Raw genomic sequence first — 19069 nt, 5'->3', positions numbered from 1 at the left:
ACTATTTATTTATTCAATTTTCTATACTGTTCTCCCAAGTAGAGAACGACACAGGGACAAATTTTTCTCCGTCCCCACGGGAACTCATTTTCCTGTCCCGGTGAGTCCTTTTCCTGTCCCTGCCCCATTCCTGCAAGCTCTATTCTCATTTGCACAAGTCTCAAACACTTTAAAATCATAAGTGTTCGAGGCTTGTGCAGTTAAGGCAGAGCTTACAGGAATGGGGCAGGGACAGCGACAACTTGCGAGGATGGGATTTTGAAATTGAGTTCTTGAGGGGACAGGGATAAATTTGTCCCCATGTCATTCTCTAGTCCTTACTTATCCTGAGCTGCATTAGGTACCAACGCAAGCCTAACACAACTTAAAATGGTACACGATGAGATGCACTCAGGTATCCCGCAGTATCTCTGAAATGTTTGCAGGTTACACTTGAATGACAAAATTCCCAGAGAGGGTAGAGACTGGCTATTCTAATACCAATCAGTTAGCACAGCTACATTATTTTGCATTAACTGGGTAGCATGGGATTACCAAGTAAGCCCTTGCCACCGACAAAACTGGTATTAGCAAGTGCTCATGTGGACCACTTAGGGGTTCTTTTACTAAACTGCGTGTGCTTACCACACATCAAAAGGGCTTACCGCAGATCATGCGCTGGCATCCCTTGGTAAAATGGGCAATTTGTGTGTGTATACCGCACGTTAAAAATATTTTTAATTTTCCGGGAAGGGGCGTGTTACAGGGTGGAAAGTGGGTGTGACAGCTCTAATCAGTTAGGCCATGAGGCACTGCTGTGGGGATTAGCGCAGGGGGCCTGATCCAGCAGCGGCAATTCTTATGTTCTTAAAACAGATGGCAGTAGAGGCGCAGTGGTTAAAGCTACAGCCTCAGCACCCCGAGGTTGTGGGTTCAAACCCACGCTGCTCCTTGTGACCCTGGGTAAGTCGTTTAATCCTCCCACTGCCTCAGTGCCTCCCACTGTTTATCTATGGTCTTAAGATAGTAACATAGTAGATGACGGCAGATAAAGACCCGAATGGTCCATCCAGTCTGCCCAACCTGATTCAATTTAAATTTTTTTTTTTTCTTCTTAGCTATTTCTGGGCGAGAATCCAAAGCTTTTCCCGGTACTGTGCTTGGGTTCCAACTGCCGAAATCTCTGTTAAGACTTACTCCAGCCCATCTACACCCTCCCAGCCATTGAAGCCCTCCCCTGCCCATCCTCCTCCAAACGGCCATAAACAGACACAGACCGTACAAGTCTGCCCAGTAACTGGCCTAGTTCAATCTTTAATATTATTTTCTGATTCTAAATCTTCTGTGTTCATCCCACGCTTCTTTGAACTCAGTCACAGTTTTACTCTCCACCACCTCTCTCGGGAGCGCATTCCAGGCATCCACCACCCTCTCCGTAAAGTAGAATTTCCTAACATTGCCCCTGAATCTACCACCCCTCAACCTCAAATTATGTCCTCTGGTTTTACCATTTTCCTTTCTCTGGAAAAGATTTTGTTCTACGTTAATACCCTTTAAGTATTTGAACGTCTGAATCATATCTCCCCTGTCTCTCCTTTCCTCTAGGGTATACATATTCAGGGCTTCCAGTCTCTCCTCATACGTCTTCTGGCGCAAGCCTCCTATCATTTTCGTCGCCCTCCTCTGGACCGCCTCGTCTTCTTACGTCTTTCGCCAGATACGGTCTCCAAAACTGAACACAATACTCCAAGTGGGGCCTCACCAATGACCTGTACAGGGGCATCAACACCTTCTTCCTTCTACTGACTACGCCTCTACTGTTAACCGGTTTGAGTCCTTTTGGGAATGACCCGGTATATAAGACTAAAGATTAGATTAGGTACTTTAGATAGATTTTGAGCCTGCTGGGACAGACAGGGAAAAATGCTTGAGTACCTGAATAAAATTAATGTAAACCATCCTGAGCTTCTCTGGGAGCATGGTATAGAAAATTGAATGAACAAATAAATACATTTTTTTAATGGCCTCACACTAACGGCACAATAAGTGTGTGGCCATTAATTAGGAAAATGGGGGAAATCAGCCCATTTCCAGCCGTGGCAAGAGTGGCTTTGGCGCATGGCAAAGGCCCACGATAAGGCCACTTTTGCCCTGGCTTTAGTGAAAGGGCTCCTAAGTTTGGTTTTCAAATATGGCTGCCGCGTGGATCGTGAACCGCAAAGATACGAAATGAGGTTTACACACAGGGCTTAATTTCTTGCCACTGATAAAACATCGGGAATTCCCTTCCGCATCCTGCCTGTTAAACTCGTCATTTTTCGTTTGAATGATTTCACTGTTTCTTGCCTTGCTTTTTTGGCACTGCATTGGGGTCATCAATTAATAGCTTCAGCAGACAATCTCCTGCCTGAATTTAAACATCTGTGGCTTCCTGGCATCTGTAAATTAGCTAGACAGTGAAATACCAAATATCTTCTTTAATGTCATGCCCAAGAACTCTTGGGAAGCCAACTGCGTTTGAACTTTGGGGGCAGTATATTTCTCTCTCATTTCACAATCAGATATATTTTAAATTCTTGTCTGATAGATGTTCCAGACAGCATGATACCTTCTCTTCAACAGGCTAGAGCAGTGCTACGGACAGTTTTCTTTACAGCAGGGCAAGAGGATTTAAGCAAAGTGGGTTTCTTTACAACAAGCTGATTGCCAGTAATTCACTCTCTGATTTAGGATTAGACGACTGTCTAGAGCAGGGGTGGGAAAGGAGGGCCAGAATCCAATCAAGTTTTCAGGATTTCTCCAATGAATACAGTACTGTTCCAGGAACCCCCAAGAATCTTAAAAAACCGTGAATACGGTTTTTCGTGGGGGGAGACTGGAGAGGGCAGCGGGAGAGGCAGGAGAGAGCAGCCGGAGCGCTGGCGTGAAGGAAATCACTCACTGTATGCTCCGACTGCCTCTTCCTGTACTAAAGTTGGGCCTTACCAATCAGGAGTTGCGTGTCAAAGCAGCTCCTGATTGGTGAGGCCCGACTTTAGTACAGGAAAAGGTGGTCGAAGCATACAGTGAGCGATTTCCTTCACTCGCTGGCGCTCCGGCTGCTCTCTCTTGCCTCTCCAGCTGTCCTCTCCTGATCGGGGGTTCGCGGTCGGAAAATACTGTGAATGACCGGGACCGTGAACCGCTGACCGCAAATTCACAGGAGAGCACTGTATGCATGAGATCTATTTGCACGCACTGCCTCCCATTGCAAGCAAATGGATCTCATGCATATTCATTGGGGAAATCCTAAAAACCCGACTGGATTCTGGCCTTCATTGCCCACCCCTGGTCTAGAGCAGTGTTTATTAAGTTCAAGTTTATTAGCTTTTTTTATATACCGCCTATCAAGGTTATCTAAGCGGTTCTACAATCAGGTACTCAAGCATTTTCACTATATCTGTCCCGGGGGGCTCACAATCTATCTAACGTACCTGGGGCTATGGAGGATTAAGTGACTTGCCCAGGGTCACAAGGAGCAGCAGCGGGGTTTGAACCGGTCCCCAGAAAATTCCTGCCGGTCCGTGCAGGGCCGGCGAGATCATGGGGAACCTCCCACAGTGGCTTTCTCCCCTCCCAGCAGCTCTCAGTACTTGCCAGCGCAACGATTCACTTTGGCAGCCTTGGGGCTTTTGCCGAGTCACTGCCCTCCTCTGATGATGCAACTTCCTCTTTCCTCAGAGGCGGTGCGACCCATCAAAGGACCCAAGGCTGCCTTAGTAAATCGCTGCTCTGGCAAGTACTGAGAGCTGCTGGGAGGGGAGAAAGCCACTGTTGGAGGCTGGGAAGCTGCTGGACAAGGGAAAATAAAAGGACAGCTGCTACTGGACCTGGAGGGAGGGAAAAGGAGAGATGCTGCTGGGAGGGGAGGAGAGGAGAGAAGGGAAGGCTGGGAAGCTGCTGGACAAAAGGGACAGCTGCTACTGGACCTAGAGGGAAGAAGAAGGAGAGATGCTGCTGGGAGGGGAAGAAAGTTACTGTTGGACAGGGGGAGGAGGGAAGGGGGAAGGAAAAAAGGAAGGAAACAGCTGGCAGGGAGATTAGAGGAGGGGAAGGGGTCAGGGTGGAATGGAGAGATCAGATGAGGGAAAGGGGGGAGACAGGAATGAGAAAGTAGAGAGATTGATGCTAGGAAATGAAATATCTTGTGCTTGTATGTGTGTACCAGGGATGTCCAGCAAAACGTTTGGGTTTGGTTTGTCTTGAATCACCCGTTTGGACTGTCTTCGTAGTCAACATTATTCAGATCATTCGAGTCCATTATAGTCATCAGGGAACACGATTTTACATTCTTAACAGAGTTTTCATCCATTTTTAATTACATAGAAACATAATAAATGACGGCAGATAAAGACCTGAATAGTCTATCCAGTCTGTCCATTAGTTATATCCATTAAAAATACAAGATTAAATTAACTTGTCTCTTCTTGCTGGTAGATTCTGGTATAGAGACACCACCATTCCAAGACATTGAAAGTGGCGTGAATACCTCTTGGAGCCAAAAGAGGAGCAAAGAGCAAGAGACTCCTTGCCATATTCAGACAGGCACAAGGAGTAGAATGAATAGCCCAAGGCATGGAAAGAGAGGCAATGCGAGAGATAAAATGGTATCAGTGGCGTGCGGTCAGGGTCTTCAGGGGATTCGCCCCACCCTCTAAAGGCCCAGAGGGCACTGCTCTGAATTTGATTGGATGAGCAGGCAACAGGCAGATGCTGCTCAGCCAATCAAATTCAGATCAGTACTGTCAGGGCCTTCACGGGGTTCAGAGAATCCCCAGCCCACGAGCCCTGCTTTTTTTTTTTTGGTTTACATTTTGTTTAATGCAGTTTGACTGGTCAAGCAGGCTGCAAACTGCATCAAGCAAAAAGTAAACAAAAAAAAAATCAGGGCCGTATAGCCAAGTCCCATGAAAGCTCTCACTGCATGCCACTGAATGGTATTGACTTTGGTATTAAAACTACAGACTTTCTGCACACAGGGTCAGAATTCTATGGGGTAAATGAGTCCTTCTGAGAAGTGCATGGAGGATTACTTGACCAGTCGTTCTCAAGCCAGTCCTCAGAGCATACCTAGCCAGACAGGTTTTGGGGATACCCGCAATATATAAACATGAGATGGATTTGCATAGGATGAGGAAGTGCATGCAAATTTATCTCATGAGTGAATGTGGTTGTTTGGTGTGCAGCAAAGTTCTGGTGTGAGTAATTTATAGTATATAATGATATAAAAAGGAAAAATTATTTACTGATTGATTAATAAAAGGTGGATTAATAATTATTAAAAATATTTTTGAAAATTGAACAATAGAAGTAATAGCTTATATTGTGTGTAGTAATACTGTAAACAACCTATTTATTGAATTGGGAGTCCTGAATAGTAGTTGTTAGGTTTATGCATATTCATTGGGGTAATTCTAAAAACCTGATTGGCTGGGTGTGCCCAAGTACTGGGTTGAGAACACTGTCAAAGATCGTTTTCATCTGTACTACAATTGAAACAGATTCTGAAGCAATAGGATTATAACAACATGTGAAATCAAGAAATAAACAGTGACAGGAAAACTCCAAGGCACCAGGAGTTGAGTAAAGTGGTAACAGCATTCAGTCCCTAAGGCACCAGGGGATGGCCAGAACATCAACATTGGTGGGGACCCCCCCCCCCCTCTCCCCAAGCACAGGAAGAGGGGTTAAAATTGCACTAACATTGAGCGGAAGAAGTTAAAGCATCAACATTGGTACAAAGACCATAAAGAACTGAGAGAGGGGCAAAGTAGCCCTACGAGCAGCTGAAAGCCCCCAACACACTTTGGGCATTAGTATTTAGTTGGTACAGGGGTGGGTTTAGTGGCCAGACCAGCATCAGAAGTGGAATTGATATTCAAGGTCTCCTGGGGTACTTAGATGCACAAAGTCTGTTAGTCTGGGAGGAAGCAATTTCCTGGAGGGTGCTTGGTAATTGGAAGCTAGAAGGTGAAATGATCATTTTCTCTCTGTGCTTTGCAGGAAAAAAGACCTTGAGGCACCTCTCTCATAATGCATAAGACATCCATTTGGAGAAGAAAATAGGCAGGACATGCGATTCTGCCCGGCATGAACAGGCCAAGACACCACAAATGGGGCAGCACTCAAAAAACAGTGGCATGAACAGCACAAAAATGCATAGGCAGAGCAATCTCCAGTCAGCAGCTACGTATGCTGCCACCAGTTCCAAATTGGCTGCTGGGACCTTCCACAGCAATTTTGTGGGAAGTCCTGGCAACCATTTTGGCTGAGAAACCTGTGGAGAAAGCAGGGTCGAATTAACTATACAGTTGCAGGTCCCCCTGAAAAAATATCCTCTTTTCCTTTCTCTAGGATTTACTTTTCTCCCCCCTCTCCCCCCAATAGTTCACTTTAACAGAAGAGGCAGGGAAAGTGAAGAACCTATATGTGGGCATGGTGGGAATAATACTTTGTGGGTAAGCAGGAGTACAGTGAAAGCACATGCCTCAAATGGAGAGGCTTAATGTTTAGAAATGGAGAGCTGCCAAGTTATCCAGTTCCAGGAAGGAGACTCTGAACTAGTCCTGGATTTCTGCAACCTTATCCTGATACATTATAGAACATGAAGTTAGTGGCATCGTAAGGGTAGGAGGTGCCCAGAGCAGTGCCCCACCCTTCCCCGTGCCCCTGTTCCTTCCCCCCTCCCACTCCAAATTCACGCTCTCTCTTCCCCGTACCTCTAAAACTTCACCGCCGCGAGTTGCTTTTCTCCAGCATGCTCCTAGTGCCAGCATTCGATTCCCCTCTGACGTCACTTCCTGGCCCCGTGACCCGGAAGCGATTCAGAGGGGAACCAGACTGGTGCAAGCAACAGGCAGGAGAAGTTGCTCACGCCAGCGAAGGTCTAGAGAGGTACGGGGTAGGAAGGCGGGATGGCACGAGTGGGTCGTGGTGTGGCGGGGCAGTGACATGCCGGCACCCCCCACTGACATGGCACCCGGGGCATTCTGCAGCCCCCTCTCCCCCCCTTTATTACACCACTGCATGAAGTGCTGATTTCACTTGGTAGTATCAGGGACTTCAAATTGCACATTGCGCCAGAAGACATATAAGGAGAGACTGGAAGCCCTGAATATGTATACCCTACAAGAAAGGAGGGACAGGGGAGATACGATTCTGACGTTCAAGTACTTGAAAGGTATTAATGTAGAACAAAATCTTTTCCAGAGAAAGGAAAATGGTAAAACCAGAGGACATAATTTGAGGTTGAGGGGTGATAGACTCAAGAGCAATGTAAGGAAATTCTTCTTTATGGAGAGGGTGGTGAATGCCTGGAATGCGCTCCCGAGAGAGGTGGTGGAGAGGAAAACAGTGATGGAATTCAAAGAAGCATGGGATGAACACAGAGGATCTAGAATCAGAAAATAATAGTAAATATTGAAGAACTAAGGCCAGCATTGGGCGGACTTGCATGGTATGTGTCTGTTAATGGCCTTGGGTTGAGGATGGGCTGGGGAGGGCTTCAACGGCTGGGAGGGTGTGGATGGGCTGGAGTGAGCTTTGACGGAGACTTCAGCAGTTGGAGCCCAAGCACAGTACTGGTTAGAGCTTTGGATTCTTGCCCAGAAATAGCTAAGAAGAAAAAAATAAAATAAAATTTAAATTGAATCAAGTTGGGCAGACTGGATGGACTATTCGGGTCTTTATCTGCCATCATCTACTTATGTTACTATGTTACTGAATTGGGATGCAAGTTCAAACCACTGGATTGTCGAAAAAGTCTCCCTCCTGGAATTGGGCAGCTCTGGAGCAGTGAGCCAAGAACCAAAGAAGTTGTGGAAGTCATTTTCACCCTCCATTGCCTCTGGTACAAACTAGAGGTGTCAAGAGACAACACAATTTATGTATAAACGAAGTCTGCATGTGAGAAAAGCTTCACAAATGGAAACTGCAAAAAAAATTATTATTATTATTTTTTTTTTTAATCACTTTCAAAAGATATAGACACAGAGAAGGCAGTTATTAGGACAGTATTTGAAGGAATTTGTTCAGGAAACTTAATAGCTAACTGGGCAAATTCGCCAGGCTGAAAACTTCTCATTTTGCATGCACATAGGCACATTCATAGCAGTGGGCCTTTGGGCCTGAGGTACATACCTAGTTTGCCTATGTCTTAATCAGGCTCTGGGGGCTGACCTAGCACCCCATACATGATCAGGTCATGTGCAAGAACTGAGCATGTGCAGGGTGTTGGCACTAAGGTCTTCGACAAAGGTTTACAACTTTGTAGGTTGCCAATGTTGTTAGCTGACGAAGCGGAGGGATCCCCACTTGCTAAGTTGTATGAAATCTGGAGGAGGAGGTACCAGGGGGAGAGCAGGAGAGGAAATATGTACCTACCCAAACTACTGTTGACCCACCCGGTTGACTTCGGGTTCACCACTTGGGTTGATATTCTGAAAATCAGAATGGCTAATGAGCTCTTCCAAGACCAGCTTAAGAAATATCTAGGGGAAGAAATCTCTAAAAGAAGCTAAACATCCCCATTTGTCTCTTTATCTCACAGAGCTACAGTACATAAGACTCCACACACCTTGCTTGAAGTAGATGTAAGGATTTCCTGAAGAGTGGAGATCTCGGGGGGGCTTCTAGGCAATCCATCATCCTCAGAAACTGTGCCCACATCTTCGGATTTCCCGCTCATTATGAGCTGAGGAGGAGATCCAACTCGGATGTTCTGCTTTAACTGAAGCTGAGGAGAAATAATGATGTCAGCAAGAAAAAGGAGCATGCGATAGGATGAGGTTCTTTCCTGCAGCCCTCCTTTCCTTGTGAAATTCTTTCTAGTTCACTACGCTGAAGTTGTGGGTTCAAGTCCCGCACTGCTCCTTGTGACCTTGGCCAAGTCACTCTATCCTCCACTGGGACAGATAGGGACAAATGACTCGAATACCCGAAAGCAAACCTCTTAGACAATTAATAGGTGCAATATAAATAACTAAAATAAAAAAATAATAATTTTTTAGGCTCCATTAGCTACTTCTGCTACATTCTCATTTCCTAGAAAAAAAAAAGCACCCAAGACTGCAGTATGAACATCAGAATTGCTGCTGCTGGGTCAACGTGGTCCATCGTGCCCAGCAGTCCGCTCACGTGGCGGCCCCCAAGCTAAAAACCAGTGCTCTAAAATGAGTCCAGCCTCACCTGTGCTCGTCCCAGTTTATCAGGAATTTGTCCAGCTTAGTCTTGAAACCCTGGACGATGTTTTCCCCTACAACAGCTTCTGGAAGAGCGTTCCATATTTCTACCACTCTCTGGGTGAAGAAGAACTTCCCTACGTTTGTACGGAATCTAAACCCTTTCAACTTTAGAGAGTGCCCTCTCGCTTTCCCTACCTTGGAGAGGGTGAACAATCTGTCTTTATCTGCTAAGTCTATTCCCTTCAGTATTTTGAATGTTTCGATCATGTCCCCTCTCAGTCTCCTCTTTTCAAGGGAGAAGAGGCCCAGATGCTCAAGGCCCAGCAGAAGAGGAGGCCGATCTTCGGGCACTGGCACCAAGCACAGGACATGCCGGTGCCGGTGCCCAGATGACAGTAAGAAGCGGCGGGGGGTGTCCGATTGCATCGGGGGGGATGCCGGATCGCGGGGGGAGGGCGCTCGTAAATCGAGCCACGCTCGGTTTCCGAGGTGCCAATTTTGCAAATGTTTTGCTCGTCTTGCAAAACACTCGCAAACCGGTGCACTCGTAAACCGAGGTACCACTGTACTGTCTTTCTATGGTTACAATCAAAGCAGTTTACATATTATATATAGGCATTTATTTTGTAGCTGGGGCACTAGAGGGTTAAGTGACTTGCCTAGAATCACAAGGAGCTGTAGTGAGACTCAAATTCAGTTTCCTTAGTCATCAGGCTGATGCACTAACCATTAGGCTTGTTAGCTAAAATGAGTCACAGTCTCAGAAAGCTTGGTAAGGAAGCACAGTCGTATGTAGAAGATCCTACAGTTCTATTAAGATAAGCATATTTATGGAAATAGGGAAGTTTCTAGGTTAAGGAGTTTTGCTACATTTGAGGCCACATTTTCCAAACAGAAAATCCAGAACCCTAGACCTGCCCCCAGGTCCACCCATCCCCACCCCATTATGCCCCAGTCCCGTCCCTAATCCCGCCCCCCCTGCCTGCTCTCGTCGGGCAGGAGGGCATCCGTACATGTGCGAACGCAACGAGATGATGTCGCATGCGCGGCCGCCCTCCTGCCCGACGGCGATTTGCTGGAAGCTTTTCAAAACCCAGACACAGCGTCGAGTTTTGAAAAGCCGTCTGGACCCCTCCCCCCTCAAAAGGAGGACATGTCTGGGGGAATCCAGATGTCTGGTGACCCTACCCAAGAGTGAAGGCGGGGCTTAAGGGTGATTCAAGGTATCAAAATGAGTCAGGGAGCTGGGAAGGCAGCAATTTTTAAAAAAATTTATTTATTTAAAAATTTATATACCGCACAAAAACTATGCGGTTTACAACATTACATGCATACATATTAAAAATACTAAAACATGTTTCAACAGAACAAACACATTAAAACATTAACTAACAGTATCATTATTAAAACCTTTTTTCAAATTCATCCAGGAAGATGGAAAGACAAAATCCCATAAAAACATTTACAGGACGGAAAGGCTTCAGCAGCAAATAGCATTAGCACATGAAGGCATTCACAAATACAGTGGTACCTTGGATTACGAGCATAATCCGTTCAAGGAGCATGCTCGTAATCCAAAATGCTCGTTTATCAAAGCGAGTTTCCCCATAGGAAATAATGGAAACTCGCTTTGATAGGTTCCCCCCCCCATGAGAACCGGCATTGCTCCCCCGAAGGCCCCCCCTGCGATCCGGCACCCTCCCCCCAATGCGATCCGGCCCCCCCCCCGCTGCAATCCGGCACCCCCCCAACGCAATTGGGCACCCCCCCCCACAAGAACCGGCATTGCTCCCCCCGAAGGCCCCCCTGCGATCCGGCCCCCTCCCCCCAATGCGATCCGGCCCCCCCCCCCGCCGCGATCCGGCACCCCCCCCAACGCAATTGGGCACCCCCTCCCACAAGAACCGGCATTGCTCCCCCCGAAGGCCCCCCCTGCGATCCGGCCCCCCCCCCGCCGCGATCCGGCACCCCCCCAACGCAATTGGGCACCCCCCCCACAAGAACCGGCATTGCTCCCCCCGAAGGCCCCCCCTGCGATCCGGCCCCCCCCCCCCGCCGCGATCCGGCACCCCCCCAACGCAATTGGGCACCCCCCCCCCACAAGAACCGGCATTGCTCCCCCCGAAGGCCCCCCCTGCGATCCGGCCCCCCTCCCCCCAATGCGATCCGGCCCCCCCCCCGCCGCGATCCGGCACCCCCCCAACGCAATTGGGCACCCCCCCCACAAGAACCGGCATTGCTCCCCCCGAAGGCCCCCCCTGTGATCCGGCCCCCCCCCCCCGCCGCGATCCGGCACCCCCCCCAACGCAATTGGGCACCCCCCACCCCCGACGCTTCTTACCGGCACCTGGGCACCGGCACCGGCATGTCCTGTGCTTGGTGCCGGTGCCCGAAGATCGGCCTCCTCTTCTGCTGGGCCTTGAGCATCTGCACATGCTCAAGGCCTGCGAGTTCACGTCGGGGGGGGGGGGGGTGCCGGATTGCGGGGAAGGGTGCAGGATCGCGGGGGAGGGGGGGCGCTCGTAAATCAAGCCATGCTCGATTTCCGAGGCGCCAATTTTGCAAATGTTTTGCTCATCTTGCAAAACACTCGCAAACCGGTGCACTCGTAAACCGAGGTACCACTGTAATTGTGTTTTTAACATTTTCTTAAAATTCAGTCTCCCATCACAAAATCACAGGATACCAGGCAGCGCATTCCACCTGCTACAGACAGCATTTTTGCCCCAATTTCACATGAGAGACTAACATCTTACCCTCCAAATTCAACTTCATACCATTTTCAGATCTCAAACATTTTCTGGGTTGAAAGATTTCAAAAAAACTTTTTTAGTGCCCTTGGGAAAACGCGATATAAGATTTGCTGTCAAGAAGAACTAAACTGCTGCTCTCTATACTCCAAGGCTCTGGGGGTTCAGCATGGGCTGTACCAGTGAGAGAGAATGCAACTTTTTCTGGATTCCATCAAGGAGCTCACGTCAGCTGTTTAGAGAGAGGTTGAAAGAGTTCCAGGAAGGACCTGACCGTTCAGTGAGTGTAGGAGGTATTTGCCTCACATCCCATTACGAAAAGGAGACCTGCTAGGATTCATACTGGACAACAATCAGAGAGTAGAAAAATCTTTTTGCAGGAGAAGAGGACCCAAATGCTTCTACAGGCCTGCCTCAGAGAGCAAACATTCAAGAAACCTGATAAAATGTTTTTTGTGGATTTTTCTGCTTTTGAATTATATATTTTTGTGGAGGCTGGACTGTTTATTCTCCGTTACATTTTATGTTTTTCTTGGGGATCGAGGAGGGTGAGATTCATCAAATAACTCTTTACCAGGAACAAAAAAAACCAAACAAACCACCCATGAAGCCTATGTCATCTTCAAAATACATCAGCCACAGAATTAGATATCTGATCTCACAAATGCTTACTAAAAATCCAAGCTAATATTTCCTTGAAGCTGTTAGAAGTAGAGAGTTGCACGGGGACAGAAATCCCACCCATCCCCACCCGTCCCCGCCAGGATCCTCTCCGTCCCCACCCGTCCCCACCAGGATCCTCTCCGTCCCCACCCATCCCCGCAAGGAATTACCTCCATCCCCGCCCATTCCCATAAAAAGCAGCAATTACTTCTGACAGGATCATCAATTCCAGTTTCTTTTGTGTTTGCGCTCTTGTTTTCCTTGTGGAATCTCTTTGGTGGAACCCTTTTTTTGTTTTCTGTTCAGGTAATTAACTTATAAACCCCCCTCTTTTACTAAGGCTGACGTGTCCATTATATTATATGGACGAACCCTGCTTCCAAAGCCTTCCATCCCCTGGGAGTCCCGTTGCCTAGAGGGGGGTCCCCGTGGGAGTCCCGTGGGTTAGGGGGGGGATTCCCGCAGGACCCCCACGGGAACCGCGGTGTTCCCGCAATCCCTGTTCCCATGCAGACCTTTAGTTAGAAGGTGCTCAAAAGGCCATACCACCTGCTGCTAATTCTCACCTGCAAAGCTTTCACATTCCCTGCAATGTTCTCCTGAGATAACCTGTTACCGGCTTCGTTTTCCAAGGCAGGTTCTGAAAGGAATACACTGTCATGGGACCAGGCTTTGTTTCCCATATTCCTTTTAGTTCTGGAAAGTAAAGACAAAGAAAGCAGCTGGAATAAGAAACACTCTCTCTCATTACAAAAAACATTAATGAGAATCTAAGAGGGCAAATTCAGAAGCCATTTCCTGTGGGTAAATTTGTGGTTTACCTGCTGAAATGGGCTTTTAGAAACCTGCCCACTCAACATGTGGGTACCTAGGTCGATGCCACATCTACTTTTAAGAGCGGCAGGGAGACAAGATCCCAGGGGCAGGGCTTGTGCAAACATTTCTGTTTTCAAAAGGATGCACAAACTTTTCCTTTGAAATAGTGCCCACATCAGTGTAAACAGGTGCAGGGATTTTTCTCACAAGTTTCAAAGTGAAAGCATGCATACAATTTCACTATGAAAATTAGTGCAAACTCCATGTACAGTGGGCGCAGACTTTGCATAGCCCAACCACTAATACTACTATTTAACACTTCTATAGCACTGAAGGGCGTACACAGCGCTGTCCATTTTGACATTAAATAGACAGTCCCTGCTTGGAAGAGCTTACAATCTAACTTGGACAGACAGACAGACATGACATAGAGCAGTGGTCTCAAACTCAAACCCTTTGCAGGGCCACATTTTGGATTTGTAGGTACTTGGAGGGCCTCAGAAAAAATAGACAATTAAAGAAATGACAATTTTGCATGAGGTAAAACTTTATAGTTTATAAATCTTTCCTTTTGGCTAAGTCTTAATAATAATATTGTAATTTATAGTTAAAGAGGCATATGATCAAAAAACTGTTTTATTTTACTTTTGTGATTATGATACATATACCAAGGGCCTCAAAATAGTACCTGGCGGGCCGCATGTGGCCCCCGGGCTGCGTGTTTGAGACCACTGACATAGAGAGTTGGGGATGCAGAACCCAAGGTGAGAGGAATTGAAAGCAATCTCAAAAGAGGTGAGCTTTTAGCTTGAACACTGCCAGAGACGGAGCCTGCCATAGGGATTCAGGCAGTTTGTTCCAGACATACGGTGTAGCAGGACAGAAAGGGCGGAGTCTGGACTGGAGTTGGCAGAGAAAGAGAAGAGAACAGATAGGAGGGACTTACCAGTTGAACAGAGCTCGAAGGGGGAATAAAGGGGGGAGATAAGTGAAGAAAGATAATGAGGGGATGCCAAGTGAGTGCATTTGTAGGACAGTAAGAAGAGTTTTAATTGTATTCAGAAATGGATGGGGAGCCAATGAAGCGACTTTAGGAGAGGGGTAACGCGAGTATAGCGGCTCTCATGGAATATGAGCCGTGCAGCCGAATTGTGGACGGGACTGACTAATCTTAAAATGAGTCACAAAATTAATTTTCAGGCAGTGATGCAGGTCTGTAGACAAAAACAGAAATATAATCAGTGGAGAAGCCTAATGGTTAGTGCAGTGGGCTGGGTGCAAGACTTACTTTGGCACCTTGTGATTCTGGATAGAGAATGACACAGGGAAACATTTGTCCCCGTCTCCGCCCTGTTCCCGCAAATCATCTGATCCCATCTATACAAGCCTCGAATAGTTATGATTTTATATTGAACTTATTTTATTAAAGTATAAAAAGAAACAATATTCTGTGCAATTGTCATTTTTATAAACACAAATAATACAGAGTGAGGATGAACAAAACCCCTGTCTACCTTCCCCTCCTCTTCACAAATATCCCCTCCGCTATTGAGAAAACTGAATAAGCCAAATTATTACAGAATGTTACACAGAAAAGTCATGCTAACAGAATATGCAGTCACACATGGCAGGAATAGTGTTGGGGGAGTGCAACGATGTTGCCTCTTCATCCTACAAACGCTTCTAAGGGCTCCTTTTAATAAGCTGCGTTAGGGCTTTAACGTGCGGAATAGCGCACGTTATAATGCCGCGCACTAGACACTAGTTCTAGCCGCGTAGCGCGGGGTTAGAACGCACTAATCTGCTGCGTGCGCTAAAAACGCTAGCGCACCTTAGTCAAAGGAGCCCCAAATGGCTAGTAGGCCCGACCCAGAAGGCGCAAAGGGACAGACATGGGAGTCGCAGGTTTGGGGATTTTTTGCCAGTTGCTACGATCGGGAGGGAGGGCAGCTGTTGGACCCGTGATAGGGAGGAGGGCTGCTAGACTCGCAAGGGGGGGGGCCTGCTGACTGGAAGTGGTGGGAAGGGAGGCGACTCGTGGTAGATCTTTTACTGCGGGGACAAGGCCATTCACCGTTCCATGGGGCAATGAAAAGCCTTGTCTCCGTAAACACAGCAACCAGTCGATTTTTCCCCTGTTCCTGTGGGTTACCCACAGCTAGCTGTGGGAAACAGTCACCTTAATTCTGGGCAAATCACTTAACCCCTCCTTGTCCAGGTGCAGAAACTTAGTTTGTGAGCCCATTGGGGACAGAGAACGTACCTGCATATGATAAATGTAAATGCTTTGGTGGTTGTACCACAGAAAGATACAACAATCAATGCATGACCTCATCTCTATACATAATCAGTTTTCAAAATTCACTATTTACAGTGCCAACGTTTGAGAGCTTGGGTGGGGTGTGGAGCAGCCTCACACCCCACCTGCTCTCTACAACCCTCTTCCCCTTCGGAGGAGGGAGAGTGGCACGATTTGCCCAGTTGCAATTCTTTGGTTTAGAAAAAGCAATGTTTCTTCAGGAAAACAAGTGAGCACTCAAGGTCCAGAGTGGCAAGAAACAAATGGCAGAGCAAGTCACAGAAGTTGATCCAACACTTTTAATAAACAGTTGCTGGAGGGGTAAAACCCGCAAAGCCTGACTTAGCTAATTTTGCCCTGATGGGCTGTTTCAGGGGCTTATCAAACTTTTAAAACAAGTTAACACAATTAGAATACTATAAAACCACTAAAAAGATATAAAACTATGTAAATCAAAATGATATTAAAAAGAACTTAAAAGACCATCATATAAAAGGCAAAACAGATGATTAATTCTAAAATTATACACTTCAACATATGCTTGTGATTAGTTTTACAGACTATTCTGTGACTGCACACCTGGTTTTATAACTGCACACTTTTTTTTAAAATTTCTTTATTCATTTTATATCTTACAACAAGTGTACAATAAATATCAAACAAACATATTACAATAAACTAAACTAAATCTTGGGTTTGTATACCGCGCCATCTCCATATTTGTGGAGCTCGGCACGGTTTACAGGAATTGTAATGAGAAAGGAACTCCAAGGAAGAGTTGGGTGAAGATCGGAGAAAGAAGAATGTTTGAGGGCTAGGATGTCGGAAGAAGAGGGAGTGTTAGGTTTTTGAGAAAAGCCAGGTTTTCAGATGTTTTCGGAAGGGTTGGAGAGCACTCAGGTTCCGAAGAGGGGAGGTAAGGTTGTTCCAGAGCTCGATGAATCTGAAGGGAGGGAAGTCCCCAGTTTTCCTGAGTGGGAAATGCCTTTTAGTGAGGGGAAGGATAATTTCGATTTTTGGGTAGGTCTGGTGGAATTAATAATTTCAATACCACTTGAAAATCTACAATATTATACAACCAGAAGATTTAACCCCCACCCCCCTCCCAAATTCAAATATCATTATATTATATCTCATGAAAATAATATCTTATGTCTTACATATAACTGCACACTTATTAGGAGCCTGGTTCGTTTTTTTAGAACCCCAGGGAACGTGTACTGCTTGTGACTCTTTCTGTGACTGAACACCTTAGAAGCGACTCTGTTTTTTTACAGCCTCTGTGGATTGCGTGCTGCTTGTCTCTTTCCACTGCAATTGTCCCTGCTGCCTTCAAACATGCAATGGTTAAGCCGCTTCTCAAAAAGCCCTCGCTGGACCCCCTCCTGCCTGTCCAACTATCGCCCTGTCTCCCGTCTTCCGTTCCTATCCAAGATACTCGAGCGTGCTATTCTCCGTCGCTGCCTGGCTTCCTTTCAACTCGACAGATTCTCGATCCTCTACAATCTGGTTTTCGCCCCCAACACTCCACAGAGATTGCCCTCACTAAGGTCTGCAGTGACTTGCATGGACCTGGGGGTGATGGTCGACACATCATTGAAGCCATCGGTGCAGTGTGCGACAACCTCAAAGAAAGCAAACAGAATGCTGGGCATCATCAAAAAAGGTATCACAACCAGGACAAAGGAAGTCATCATGCCACTGTATCGCGCAATGGTACGCCTGCACCTGGAGTACTGTGTTCAGTACTGGTTGCCGTACCTCAAAAAGGACATGGCGGTACTAGAGGGAGTGCAGAGGAGGGCGACTAAACTGATAAAAGGTATGGAAAATTTTTCATATGCTGACAGGTTAAAAATGCTGGGGCTATTCTCCCTGGAGAAGAGGAGACTTAGAGGGGACATGATAGAGACCTTTAAAATCCTAAAGGGCATAGAGAAAGTGAATAAGGACAGATTCTTCAAACTGAGGGCTGCCACAAACACTAGGGGTCACTCGGAGAAATTGAAAGGGGATAGGTTTAGAACAAATGCTAGGAAGTTCTTTTTTACACAGAGGGTGGTGGACACATGGAACGCGCTTCCGGAGGATGTGATAGGACAGAACTCTGTACAGGGGTTCAAGGAGGGTTTGGATAGGTTCCTAGAGGATAAGGGGATAGAGGGGTACAAATAGAACTTGAGGTAGGTTATAGAAGTGGTCAGAGACCACTTCACAGGCCACAGACCTGATGGGCCGCCGTGGGAGCGGACCGCTGGGCGAGATGGACCTCTGGTCTGACCCAGTGGAGGCAACTTCTTATGTTCTTATGCTCATGGCCAGATCTAAGGGCCTTTACTCTATCCTTATCCTTCTTGACCTGTCTGCTGCCTTTGATACTGTAAATTACAGCTTACTCCTTGATATGCTGTCCTCGTTTGGATTCCATGAATCTGTCCTCTCCTGGTTTGCCTCCTACCTTTCCCAACACACCTTTAGTGTATGTATTGGTAGGTCCTCTTCTGCAGCTACCCGCTAGTGGTTGGTGTACCCCAGGGTTCTATCTTAGGACCTCTTCTTTCTCTACACCTCTTCCCTCCCATGGCTTCCAGTATCACCTATATGCTGATGACTCCCAGATCTACCTCTCTACACCTGAAATTTCACCTAAAGTCCAAGAAAAAGTCTCTGCCTGTTTGGCTGACATTGCTGCCTGGATGTCAAGCCGTCATCTGAAACTAAATATGTCCAAGACTGAGCTGCTCCTCTTTCCTCCAAAACCCTCTGCTCTTCCTCCTCCTTTCTCCATCTCGGTAAATAATACTGTCATCGTTCCATTCTCCTCTGCTCGCAACCTTGGAGTGGTCTTCGATTCTGACCTCTCATTTTCTACGCATATCCAACAAGCTGCTAAGACCTGTCGCTTCTATCTCTTCTACACTTTCGACCTGGTTCACAGCACAAAAACCATATACACATAAAAAACCAATGGAGTCTTAAAGAGAATACTAAATGTTGCTGAAAACACTGGAAATTGAAATCAAAAGCGGACAGCCCTCGGCCAACACCTCACAACACCTTTTTCTTTGAAAATTATCATGAGGTAGGAAAAAGCCTCAGATCCCCCCTCCACCAAACCAATAACTCAGGTTGTAAATAAATGGAGGCTAACTGGAGTACATTCAAGTCATTGGCATAAAAAACCTCCTCATGTAGTATTTCACTATACAAAAAAGCCTTGTGCAATGCAAGTGAGGAAGTGTCTGCTCGATATTCAAAACACCAGAGAATTAGGTGAACTACCACTGCTCACAGCAACATGGAAGAGCAATGCCCCATGAAGAAAACAAAAGCATACCACA

At 46.7% G+C, this 19069-nt stretch overlaps 1 protein-coding gene across 7 annotated transcripts in view; it reads right to left on the bottom strand.

Moving 5' to 3' along the window:
- Window positions 1–19069, bottom strand: part of LOC117361280 (acrosomal protein KIAA1210-like) — a 156027-nt gene that overhangs the window by 48929 nt on the left and 88029 nt on the right. For all 7 annotated transcript variants that reach the window (XM_033946411.1, XM_033946407.1, XM_033946406.1 and 4 more), the window contains 2 exons: window positions 13180–13309; window positions 8594–8752 (listed from right to left, as the gene is read on the bottom strand). In XM_033946411.1, coding sequence (XP_033802302.1) covers window positions 8594–8752; window positions 13180–13309 — 289 coding nt within the window. The remainder of the gene's footprint in view (window positions 1–8593; window positions 8753–13179; window positions 13310–19069) is intronic.

This window comes from Geotrypetes seraphini, chromosome 5, assembly GCF_902459505.1.
Source record: "Geotrypetes seraphini chromosome 5, aGeoSer1.1, whole genome shotgun sequence".
Taxonomy (NCBI): domain Eukaryota; kingdom Metazoa; phylum Chordata; class Amphibia; order Gymnophiona; family Dermophiidae; genus Geotrypetes; species Geotrypetes seraphini.
This window is presented reverse-complemented; position numbering and strand designations above follow the sequence as displayed.